The 12,989-nt window shown below is 39.3% G+C and overlaps 1 protein-coding gene across 1 annotated transcript in view; it reads left to right on the top strand.

The window, feature by feature from the left end:
* The window catches only part of FKBP15 (FKBP prolyl isomerase family member 15), a 50,396-nt gene that overhangs the window by 5,591 nt on the left and 31,816 nt on the right, over window positions 1-12,989 (top strand). The window contains exons 2-5 of the mRNA XM_074331535.1: window positions 2,195-2,324; window positions 9,842-9,916; window positions 10,253-10,351; window positions 12,425-12,574. Of these exons, the coding sequence (XP_074187636.1) occupies window positions 2,195-2,324; window positions 9,842-9,916; window positions 10,253-10,351; window positions 12,425-12,574 (454 nt within the window). The remainder of the gene's footprint in view (window positions 1-2,194; window positions 2,325-9,841; window positions 9,917-10,252; window positions 10,352-12,424; window positions 12,575-12,989) is intronic.

Here is a 12,989-nt window from a genome sequence, read left to right as displayed (position 1 = left end):
CATTTCTTGAATAAATGAAGTATGGAGTTCTATGGGAGCCCCGAGGAAGAAAGAGCATCTAACCTAGACTTTGAGATTAGGGGTGTCTTCCAGGGGAGAGGAGGAGCAGGAAGAATGTTTCATGCAGAAGGAACAGCATGTCCAAAGGCTGGAGATTAGAAAGATCTTGCTTTATTTAAGAAACTAAAAGTTCCTCAGTGTGGCTGTAGGACACAGTTGGAGATGAGAAATGGCCAGTCAGGAAGCTGGGGAAATGAGAGGTCAGGTCTTAACAGGCCTTATAAAGCTGTCTTGTGGAGTTTGGATTTTTATCTTGCTAATATTGAGGTGTCCTTAAGGGTTTTAAAGAGAAAAGAGACTTGGTCAAATTTGGTTTTTAGATTGCTGTGGGTACACTGGGAACAATGGATAAAAAGCAGGCAAGGCCAAGGCAGGGAGATGAGTCAGTTCTAGCTAGGTAGATGTGATGGTGGCCTGAACTAGGGAAGGGGCAGTGAGCATGGGGAGAAGTAAATGAGTTTGAGAAATGTTAAGCAAGTAAAATCAAATGGACTTGCGGCTTGGTTATGAACACCAGCGGGGAGAAGTCAAGGATGATGCCCAGATTTCAGTTTGGTTGTGGATATTTGCAGAAAGGAGTTAACACACTAGTAGACCTGCGACCGTTATCCTTAGGGAGTCCTGCTTACAAGATTGGCACTTGGCTGACATCTGGCAACGTCATTGGTAAACAGTTCCCCGCACTGATAAGCTTTCTGTAAATGATAAGAGTGGCTCACTTGTATAAACTGTTTATACAAACAATATGATTTATGACCCTTGCCTTCCTTCTGGGAATCTAGAATTTTGGTACATGCTATCGGGTTTCCATTTACCAGCCCCCAATAAAAAACCTTGGGCACTGAGTCTCTAATGAGCTTCCCTGCTAGACCACACTTCACACATGTTGTAACACCTCATTACTGGAGGAATTAAATGTGTCCTGTGTCACTCCACCGGAAGTGGACTCTTGGAAGCTTCCTCCTGATTTCCTCTGGACTTTGCCCCAATGTGCCTTTTCCCATTGCTAATGTTACTGTGGATCCTTTCGTTGTGATAGATCTTAGAGCCACGAGACAATTCTATGCAGAGTCTGTGAGTCCTTCTAACAAATCACTGAACCTGGGGGCAGTCTTGGGGACCCGGACACAAAATGTCATTCACCAAGAGAGGGAGCACAAGAGTAGAAACAGCTTTTACTGGGGTGGTGGGGATTGGAAGATCTAGTTTGGACATGTTGCATTTGTGTTGCCTTGGGATATCTGTGTTATCTGGAGCTCAAGAGCAAATTCTGGGCTGGGGATATAGATTTGAGCATCAGCATTTGGATAGCACTTGACACCAAGGTAAATTAATTAGGTTGCCAAGAGGGAGAGAGTATAAAACCTTGGAGGCACGGGCTTTTAAAGGTTGGGCGAAAGAAGAACAGTCCAAGAAGTTAAATGAGGAGCCAGGGAGATGGGAAGCCGACAAGAAATGGATCCATTTAGCATTTATCAATGTCTTATTTGGGCCAGTTCCTCTTCCTACTCCCTCAGGTATCCCCACAAAAGTCAAGGAAAGAGTTTGTTTGAAGAAGAACAAATCAGTTGGCAGTGTAAAAAGGCGGCATATAGGCCAAAAAAGATAAGTACTGATAAACTGTGTGTAGTAACAAAAAGGTTGTTGGTGACCTTAGCAAGAGCAGTTTCTGTGGAGTGGTTGGGGCATAAGATTCTTTGCAAGGGATGGTGAAAGAGGGGTTCTGCCTGTTAGATGAAATGATAGATGGGAGCATGTTTGATGACGTTAGTAGTACAGTTTTATTTTGATTTAATAAGCTAGTAAAAAGTAGGAAACTATGACTTGCTCAAGGCAAGGATTTATAGTTTGAAGAGACCATATGGACCAACCACCTCATTTTACAGATGCATAAACTGAGGTCTAGGAAAAAGAAATGCCTGGCTAAGTCCAGTGTACAGGTAAGGTCAGCTGATGCTGTCAGATCAGAAATACAATCTTGATTTCAAAGACACTTACCTACCGCTTCCAGTATTGAATGGTGGGATATATGGTCAAGGAGGTATTTGTTCAAGGTTGGAGGTGAGCAGCATTTATAATGTTTCCAAGTTTGAGATATATCAAATGCAATGTCATTTTCATTTTCTACTGACAGTGCCAGATTGGCCTCTCTTTTTGGACTGGATCAAGCAGCTGCTGGCCATGGAAATGAATTCTTCCAGTACACAGCCCCCAAACAGCCTAAGAAAGGCCAGGGAACAGCAGCAACAGGTAAGTTAAGAGGTTAGGACTGGCTCCTACTAAGTTAGTTGAAGGGATAAACAGCCTTCTCAAAGTGACATGCCAGGTTGTTCATCCTTAATCAGTCTGGCGAAGCTTACCACCAGTGGTACTCGCCTCTCTAAGCTCTGAGATACGACTTCTGGCAGCTAGGTGGTGTGCCCTTTGTTGGAAACTGATGGAAGAGGTTGCAGTTAAGCTGTTCTGTCCCATGTGGATACCACTCAAAAAAACTCTGCCCAGGGCACTCTAAGTAAGTACACTAGTGTTTTGGTGAGAAGGAAGAGCTGCTTTTTACTTGAATGGGTTAGATGTATGGTGACAGTGAATTTTTCCCAAGTAGATAACGATGCTTGGTCCAATATCCTCTGTACCTTTCATCATGATGGACACAAGAAAATGGAATGGACTTTTGTTGAATAAAAGGAGAGAAGGGGGACTGATATTTTTTTAATGCCTGCTATGTGTCTGGTCTCAGGTGCTTTACAGGTGAGACTACCACCATTTTAGAGGCTCAGAGAGATTTAGAGACTCGATCAAGGTCATACAGCAGTGAGTGACAGAGTTGAAATTTGAACTTCGACTTGATTCACTACAAAGGTTTTCTTCCTTCCCCTGCACTTTGCTTTCTTTGTGTAAGAACCAGAAGAGGAGTGAAGGACTGATAGAAACAGTCCTGAGCTGCAGACCTGAACAGGTGGTGAGGGACATTAAGTATTTGTTGCATGAAGATGAAAGTATAGAGTGCCTTTTACATGCCAGGCACAATGCTAGCAGTGAGGACATTGTTAGGGTATTTAGAGTCGAATAGTTACAACAGGTACCATATGGCCCATAAAGTCTAAAATAATTTAGTTTGGCCCTTTACAGAAAATGCTTGCTGACCCCTGCTCTAAATCTTACCTGTCACTTTTGGCATCTTTGCTGTGGATTGCTGGTCCCGTTCTCCAAGCCTTAACCTGGCCAGATTTCTAGCAGGCTATGCCGTACACTTCCTCTGGCACGTCTCTTCATCAGCAGTGTGCTTCTCATTCAATTTAAAGTGGTTGAGTTAATGGATGTGGATAAAAATATACAACCTCAGTCCCCACCCAATGAAGTTACTTGATTTTTTTTTAAATCAGAATACAACTATGAGTTAATTATACTTTCAAAGGGGAATTATAGAGGCATTTCAACTTAAAAATTACCTATACAGTCTTATGTAGGTATTTACAAATAAAAGATAAAGTAGCAATACAGGAGACCCTTTTGTTCAAGGGATATTTATATAAGAAGTCTTTGTGGAGAAGATGTCTGCAGCATAGTTCTTGAATCTCTTCAGATTTCAGTATAAAAACAGAACAACTAGATTTAAAGGGCAAACCTATGGATAATATTTACATCGAAACCAATTGAAGAGATATCCTTGTGAACCCCCATATATAAGCAGGTATGGGCAAACCACTAACAGCCACAAGGTTTGCATGGTAGAAAACAGGAACGCGGTTGGAGACTCTCTGAATCTGAGAATGGGAGAACCCCAAAATAGCCAGTAGGTGTTCATGGGAAATATGGCAGACCGTGCACAAACTGGAAATGTTTTTTTGCCCACTCTAGTTGGTTAGTGATGGGGACTAAAAGAACTGGAGCATGCTCGCTTATAGGAACTTGTGAAACTCACCGACTCTGGTGACCTTCCAGGGCAGGTCCCCACCCTGAGAAGAACCTGCTGGGAGCGGAATTAAAATGGAGGAGGATAGAGATATTAGAAGTGAAGGAGAGAAGATCCAGGTAAAAATAGGGCTAGCAGTAGAGTCAGGAAGTCTCAGGAGGAAGCCGCCCTATTTTTTAACTCTGTGGAAAGAACAGAAGAGGGAGCTCTGTGACATTAGGAAAGCCACCCTGAAGCCCCTGAAAGTTCAGAAAAGCAAATTTCACATAAAAATGAGCAATAGTGAAGCATCAGAGTCAAATTCCATGCAAAGTTATTATAAGAGCAAAGAGAGCAAGGAACGGAATAGTATCCCTACAAACAGTGAGCTCTCTTCCATAAGAGTGTTTCTTACTGAAGAGATCAAAACTACAACCACTTACTAACAATAAGAAGGTAACGTAAGACGAGAGGAGAACATAAATGTGAACTAGAAAATCTCAGAAGTGAGTGACCGGACTCAGGCAAGAATTAGAGATGTAAGAAAAATTATTTCAGAAATGAAGACTAAATTAGAAGGAACAGAATGAACAAACAACAGATTATGCCTCAAGAGAAATAGGTGAATGGGTGGAAAGTTTTGAAATAAAAAAATGAAGATAACATTTCAAAAGAAAGTGACAAATATTGAAGATAGCAAAGAATATCCAACATATGGAATATATGTATATGTGTGTGTATATACTTTATCCCTGAAGAAGGGAAAAAAACAACAACGGGGCGGGGTGGAGAACACACTAAAAGCAAGAAAACTTTTCTCAAAAAAAACAAAAAAGGATTTGAAACTACATTCTGTTAAAGCCCTTGTGAGTGGGGAACTCGAGAATCTGTACAATGCTGATTTCAGAGAGGAAATAATGCTAAGCCAATGAGGTCACATGATTGTGAAGCTCTCTCTCACTTATATATCTAGCAAATCCAGGAACAACCTCCATTTCCAGGGCATTAGGTAGGAGATAAGAGTGTATTGGAAGAAGTTAAACTAACCCGAAGGAAGATGGGGAGACAGTCATTTTTCTCAGTGATTCAGACATGTCCTGATAACTCTGGCCTTAGTTCCTTTTTTCCTGTCATGCTCTGCTTACTGGGAGAAAAAGTTTACTGTTGTATTACATACAGCTGGAAAATGCTGATTGAATTAAAAACTATACTAAATAATAAGAAAAACATGAACACCAGACTAGGAAAACAAGCACACAACACAAACGGACAACTCATCAAAATAAAACAAATGGGGAATATAAATCTATAGAAAATGTTAAATTTCTGCTTCCCTGTAATCAATAAATGCAAATGAAAGCAACAGTGAGATGGCATTGCCCTTTCCCTACTGCGCCCCTCCCATTGGTAAAGACTTAAGAAGATAATTCCCTCTTCTTGGCAGAGAGGCAAAGGTGGCTGACTCAAATACGGGTGAGAGTGTAAACTGGCATGGCATTCTCAAGGGCATGTGGGCAGGATGGAACAAAACGTTAAAATGTTTTACACGCTTTTACCCCACAGTACCATTTGTAGAAATTTATTCTAATAGTAACTAGAGGTACACACAAAAATGGGTGTCTTAAGGATGTTCACAACAACATTATTTATAATAGAGAAAAAAATGGAGACAGCCCCAAGAAATATCAAGCAATAGGAAATTGGATACATTTTGGTAGTCATAATGTATTTTATGAAGCCCCTAAAAACATTTTTAGGACGATTGGTTCTTTGTTTTGGAGACTATTTTGAAGAGTATAAGGAAATGCCTATACTATATGAGAAAAGGAGGTTGTCAAATCATTATCATTAAAAAGATAAACCTGTAAAGTATATATATGTGTAGAAAAAAGTAGGAATAAGTACATCAAATTATTACTGTTAATTTTGTGGTGGTGAGATTACAGGTCATTTTTATTTTCTTTATGTGACAGGAGTCAGGCAAGAATTAGAGATGTAAGATGTATTTTCTTTATATTTACTAAGTGACATGGACTCTACAGTCAGGAAACAAATGTCAATACTGTTAAAAAATAAAATTAACTGAGTAAATTTTAAAAGATCTTATTGGCTTTATTCAACAGTTCACAAATCAGGCAGCCTCCCATCTAGCAGATAGAAAGGAGCTCCAAGGAACTGTACAAGATGAAAGACTTTTATGGGCAGAAGGGAGCAGGAATATAAAAGTTAGGTTAGGCAAGAAAGCAGGTTGCTTATTGCAAGGTCACCTTCCTTCAGGGGGTGGCAAGGGTCTCTTAGGCAGATGACCTAGCTAGTGCTGGTCAGGCAGTTCCTGGTTTAAGATTCCATTTCCGGGAGAGCCGAAACTAATTCAGTCTCATTTGGTGAGGGTGGAACTTAGTATAAGCGACTTTATTTGGGGTCTGTTGTCTTGTTTTTACCAATACAAAGTAAAAAAATAAGCAAGGATGCTTTTGAAAATCAGTTCTTGGTTGCTGTGTCCACTCTAATGTTCTCACTAGCCTTCCAACAACCCATGCATGTGATGAGTATCAATATGCGATTGCCCCTATGTTTCTCATATATTCAAGTGTCTCAAATCATACTGATGAGATGGATTTGATCTGGGCTTACCCAAGGTCTCATGTATCAGAGGATTAGAATAATTGTTTGTATTGAATGTAAATTTTAATATTAGGTATATAGTAACATTTGTAGTCACATTTTGCTTACTCTTGTGCATTAAAACAAATCCAACCAGTCAATATCTTTAAGTTTGACCTTTGTGATGTGGACCTAGCTTAAGAATTTGTAGAGTTTTAGAGTAAACCATTTACTAAGGACATCCCTTTGTTATGTAATGAACACTTGGGGTACTACTTAGAGCAGTATGTCTTTGTGTCTGCGTTAATGACCAGTGTTTATCCTTTGAAAATTTGATAATGAGGTGGACAGCTGATCACACAGTAAAGTATTGGTTTAGGTGAAAAAAAAGATGTGGCTAGAAGCTACGAGACTGATTTTCTTGTGTGGGTTGTATCCAGTTTCATGTTCTGTTCCAGAAGGTTTTGAATATTGGTGAAATAAGCATAAGAAATTATAGAATCTTAGTGGTCCAGAGAGCATGAAAGCCATGTTTCTCAGAGACTCTCAGACATAGATAAGATGACCGTAAGGGTAACTAATATAATAGACAACACTCATTTGTACCAAAAACACACAAACAGAAACTTAATTATGGAAATTTGGAAACACATGTAAAAATAATGGAACCCCTAGATACCTATTACTACACTCTAAAAGTTAATAATTTTGTTTCACCTTCACCCCAGCCTGTCTTCTTTCTTCCCCTGCTCAGATTATTTTGAATAAATCTCCAGCATGCAATTTTATTGATAAATATCTTAGGATGTATCTCTGAAAGATGAGGATTTTTTTTTTTCCATTTTTTTATTGTGGAATATTGGGGAATGGTGTGTTTCTCCAGGGCCCATCAGCTCTAAGTCATTGTCCTTCAATATAGTTGTGGAGGACACAGCTCAGCTCCAAGTCCAATCACCGTTTTCAGTCTTAGTTGCAGGGGGCGCAGCCCACCATCCCATGCAGGAATTGAACAGGCAACCTTGTTGTTGAGAGCGTGCACTTTACCCAACTGAGCCATCCGGCCGCCCCAACATGAGGATCTTTTTAAAACATAACCATTATGCCGTATCACACCTTAAAAAAACCCACAACAAGTCTTTGATGTCATTCACTACCATCTAGTATTCACATTTCCCTGATTGTTTCTTCTTTCTTTCTTTTTTTTAATTTGTTTTAATCAGGATCTAATAAGGGTCATTTATTGTACCTGGTAGTAAATGTCCCTTAAATCTGTTTCATTGTACATCTCAAGGTAAATAAAGTCTGGTTGGCTCTCATTTTGTTATGCTAGCAGCCATGTAGGATTATTATCTAGATCTATCATTGGGGGTTGCCATTGGATCGTAAAAATCTGGTATTGGAATTTTACCACCCTTTACTACCAGATGGGATGTAGTAGTTTGTGGCAGGTAACATTCCCACTGTAACAATTGTGAAAAAAAAAGGAGATACATTGCAAAAATTGTATTTTGAAATTCATTGGACAGCTGTGGAAAAGGTGAGGACTTTGATGAACTAAAATTTCAGAGAGGGAAGAACCAATGAACAGTGTTTCCTTTCCTTGAGACTTGTGCTGTTGACTAAGAGTAGACTAAGCCTCGGGTATGGCCCAAGCAGAGAGACAGGGCAAGAGACATTGGCACGACCTGGAGGAGCTCCAAACACAAGATTGGTTTTTCCCCATGGGACAGTGCCGAGTTTTGGGATGGTGCAGAAGTCCAGGGGCTATGCCAGAAAGGCAGAGGGGAAGCTTCTGCAATCTTGTGGTACATTGGAAATAGTCCTGCTATAGTGCGGGGATCCATAATAAGCAATAAACAGCTACCTTCCTTTCAATACATGGGCTAGATTTTGAACTTCATGGGGAGGAGGCTAAAGAGCTCAGCTCAGAATCTCTGATGAGCAGAACTTTCAGAACTGAGAAGTCAGAGACCTTCCAGGCTCTCAATCAAAAGCTTACGAAGATAATGCTTAAAATAGGGACAGTCCAGAAGTGGAGTGACTCTTAATAAACCTGGTGCTTTCCTGACCCGCTCAGTCTGTAATTGGATGCATTGAGGTGATCGGCCCCTCCTCGCTCTCTGCCTAACATGGGATATGGAAAGATCTTCCTGGTACCAGGCTGTGTATGAGCCGCCGTCTCTCCCTCTCCTCTGGGGTTGAATTTTAATAATTTGTTTACCGGTGGTTATATGTGTGTGTTTATGTGTGGTTGATATATGTGTATAGTAAATATATATGTAACATAAAATTTGCCATTTTAAAATTCAGTGGCATTAAGTACATTCACAATATTGAGCAACCATCACCACTGTTCATTTCCAGTTTTCCATTACCCCAGACAAAATCTGTGACCATTATGCAATAACTCCCCATCCTTCTTTCCCTTCTCGTAACCCCTAATCTATTTCCTGTGTCTATGAACTTGTGTATTCTAGATATTTCGCAAAAGTGGAATCATACAATATTTGTCTTTTTGTGTCTGATTTATATCACTTAGCATAATGTTTTCAAGATTCATCCATGTTGTAGAATGTGTCAGAACTTCATTCCTTTTTATGGCTGAAGAATATTCCATTGTGTGTATGTAACACATTTTGTTTATTCATCAGTTGATGGTCACTTGGTTATTTCCACCTTTTGGCTGTTATAAGTAATGGTGCAATGAACATGGTGTACAAGTACATGTTTTAGTCCCTGCTTTCAATTTCTCTGGGTATATAGTAGGAGGGAAATTGCTGTGTCATATGATAATTCTGTCTTTAGCTTTTTGAGGAACTGCCACAATACCATTTTACATTCCCATAAGCAATATATGAGGGTTCCAATTTCTCCTCTACCTTGCCAAGACTTCATATTTTTCCATTTTTTATAGTTATTTTATAGTAGGTGTGAAGTGGTACCTATCATGCTTTTAATTTGCATTTCCCTAAACGACTAGTGATGTTGACATCTTTTCATGTACTTGTTGGCCATTTGTATCTCCCTTAGTCACCCCTCATGCAAATGAAAACACCAATAGAATAGACACTGCTAATTATAGTTACAGAGTAAGGCCAAACTGAAAAGAAATTAAAGTGGATAGTGAGAAGATATAATTTAAAATCTAAGCTTGAAGGGATGAACTGAGTTTTGAGTTTTAATGCCTGTGTGAAGCACAACCTCTGACATCTTACAGCTGATTTTTGTGTTGCCTTTTAACTTCTGTTCTCTCTTTTTTTTGTGCCCATCTTTGCTTGAGTACAGTATAAGATTCTTCTTTATATCAGTCAACAGCAGTCGGTTACTGTTGCCAGGATTCATCCGAATTTTGAGCTAATGGTAAGACTTCTTCCCATACTAGAATCAGTAGTTTCTTTGGGGTAGGTTTGTAGGAGAGATTAGTCTGTGCATACCCGGCGGGAATCAGATCTACTGCTTCAGTCCTGGACGTCAGAGTGGGTATCTTAACAGAGACTCTTGGAAAGGTCTCTAGGCTGCCTTCTGTGTATATGGACTAAGGGATGATTGGTGGAGGGTGGGAGAGAAGAAGAAAGTTCCCTGACATCTCTCTTTGGGTCCATCTGAGTGAAGGCCCTTCTATATTAGTTCAGGCAGTCAAATTTATCTTCTGTGCCGCCTGTGGTTGAGTTATTCCAACATTTCTCCTTTCCCTAGGTTCGGCCCAATAACTATAGCACCTTTTATGATGACCAGAGACAAAACTGGTCCATCATGTTTGAGTCGGAAAAGGCTGCCGTGGAGTTCAATAAACAGGTAATACCATCTTATTCTTCCTGTGAATTGCCAAACACTAGTTTGGATTGCCCTTGATTTATGGAAAACCCATAACCTGCTCTATTTTGTTAGTGGCAAGCATTAAAAAACACACTAAATGTTACTTGCGCTTATTGTATTTCAGGGAAATAAGAGGAATGTTATTGAAATTGCTTGAAAATGAGACTTTAAGAGAAAAAAGGTTAAATATAAACTTAGTTCTTTAACACATTTCCACTTCATAAATTAAGGAATGAATAAAACTGTCTTTTAAAAGTAGTGTTTTCTAAAGGAATTAAAAAATGTTTGGCTCATGATCACTGTAGAAAATTTAGAAAAACATTTTTTAAAAAATCACTCATAGTCCTGTTACCCAAGGAAACCACTATTAGCATGTTTCTTTTCTTTCTACACATAATATATGTAAGTAGATATAGTCCTTAAGTGTTCCATATTTTGCTTGTTTTATTTAACAATATATGATGCATCTTTCCCCTCCTCATGAAAAATTATTTGGAAACATTTTTGAAAGCTGCATAAATTGAATGTTCCTTAATTTATTTAGTCCTTTCCTTGCTTTTAGGCATTTAGATTGTTTTCAGTCTCTGAAATAAACGATAACTGTACATTTTTGTATGTAAGTCTGTGATTCCCCCCCCCCCCCATTATTTCCTTAAGCTAGCTTTCTACACGTGAAAGATTGGGCAAGGCTTCGGATATTTTTAAGTTCTGTGTACACTTTGGCACATGGATTTTCAGAGAGACTGTACCACTTCACATTCCTGTCAGTTCTCACTATACCTCTGCCGACATTTAGAATTATTATCTTTTTTCCTTTTAGTCTTATTTGCTTGGTAAAAAAAAAAAGGTATCTCATTGTTTTAGTTAGCATTTATTTGATTACAACAATGAAACATTTTAAAGAAAATGAGTAGCAAGTTTCTATGTATGCTGTGTTAAAACATTGACTAAAATGCAAAAAAAACACTGACTATAGAATAATTATTCATAAGATGTGTCTGACTTTGTCTAAGATCTATGCTAAGATAATATGGCTAAATCTGTAGGTGGTAGAGAGATGAATTCTGGGAATGCAACATGGTTTTGTAAAGGGCTTTTTTTTTCTAGTTTATTGTCTTTAAAAATGCTTTTTGAAATTTGTTTAGACCCTCTCTTTCTTTCATAGGTTCCCAAACAGCCAAGCAGTAAATCAGTGTGGTGATGATAGCTAACGTTTCTTGTGTACTTACTATTAATTGCCAGGCACTGTGCCTGTGACGGGCCAGCCGCCACAAGTCGATCAGTACCTAAATGGGGGAGTGGGAATGGATAAAAGACACTCATACAAATGCTGATGCGGCCGGTCTTCAGTGATGCTGAAGCCCGGAGTTTATTTTTCTTCACCAATATAAGCAGTTTGAGTACGTGCAACTTAACAAAGAAAGCATGCATTACCTTAACAAATGTAAATTTTAACTTTTTCATAGAGGATACAAAATCACTGAAACTCCCAAAAGTAATTATCTTATCAATTACCCTGAATAGCCATCAGTCTTCTGTGTCCAGGAACTGGCCGCTCCCACCACATTCCTTAGCAGATTGCAAGCACCCTCCAGGTGCAGGCAGAGACAATGCCTTAGGTTAAGCATAAACCGAGCCATTCTATAAGGCTCAGAGTTATCTGCAACCATGGCTCCCCACATGTGCCAAGTACTCTACTTGTATTAGCTCAGTCTTCATAACTACCTAGGAGATATGCAAAGCTTTTATCTCCGTTTTACAAAAAACCTCTATGAAATAAGGTTCACAGAGGTTAAGTTACTTGGCCGAGGTCACAAGTTAATAAGTGGCAGTTACTAAACCCAGTTCTGTACCCAGACAGTCTGACTCCAAAGCTATACTCTTAGAAACTTTGATTCCTGGCAAGATGAGTGACTTTGGAATGGTGTACTTCTAAACATGTGATCTGTTTTACTGGTGGACATCACTGTTCGGAAAACAACATTAGCAATAATGGAGTGAGTACGTACTGAGCTTAAACTAAGTTTATGCTGCTTTGATTTCGGCTTGCAGGTGTGCATTGCCAAGTGCAACAGCACTTCCTCCCTGGATGCAGTGCTCTCACAGGACCTCATTGTAGCAGAGGGCCCTGCTGTAGAAGTTGGAGATTCTTTGGAAGTGGCCTATACCAACTGGCTCTTCCAAAATCATGCGCTGGGCCAGGTAAGAAAGGGTACTTTGCAAATTCATTTGTAATTTAAATAGCATGAGGGCTATTCAAATGTAAGGTAGTGTTACTGTGACTTGCTCCTGTTGGCAGATAGAAATCTTTCGGGCCTTGCTTTAGTCACGAGGACTGCTGTGGGGGCTGATGCATAAAATCTGCTCCGTGCCACTCTGTCTCTCCTACTTAGAGAAAACGGAAACCAATTTCCTAAGTATTCTTTTTGGTAATCGTTCACTTGTATGTCTTGTCCTGTACCAGTTTTAAAGTTGAATGTGTTCTTGTGGGATTAGGTCTTCAAACTTCTTTCTAGACCTTCCTCATAGTTTCTGTTTTTCCTGTAGTAGTTACTGTAAAATAGGTGGTGTTTATTGTGTTTTAATATTATTAAGACCACAAAAGCAGTATGGTATG

Source organism: Rhinolophus sinicus, linkage group LG04 (assembly GCF_036562045.2).
Source record: "Rhinolophus sinicus isolate RSC01 linkage group LG04, ASM3656204v1, whole genome shotgun sequence".
NCBI lineage: Eukaryota > Metazoa > Chordata > Mammalia > Chiroptera > Rhinolophidae > Rhinolophus > Rhinolophus sinicus.
The sequence above is the reverse complement of the archived record's forward strand: the minus strand, read 5'-3'. Positions and strand labels throughout refer to the sequence as shown.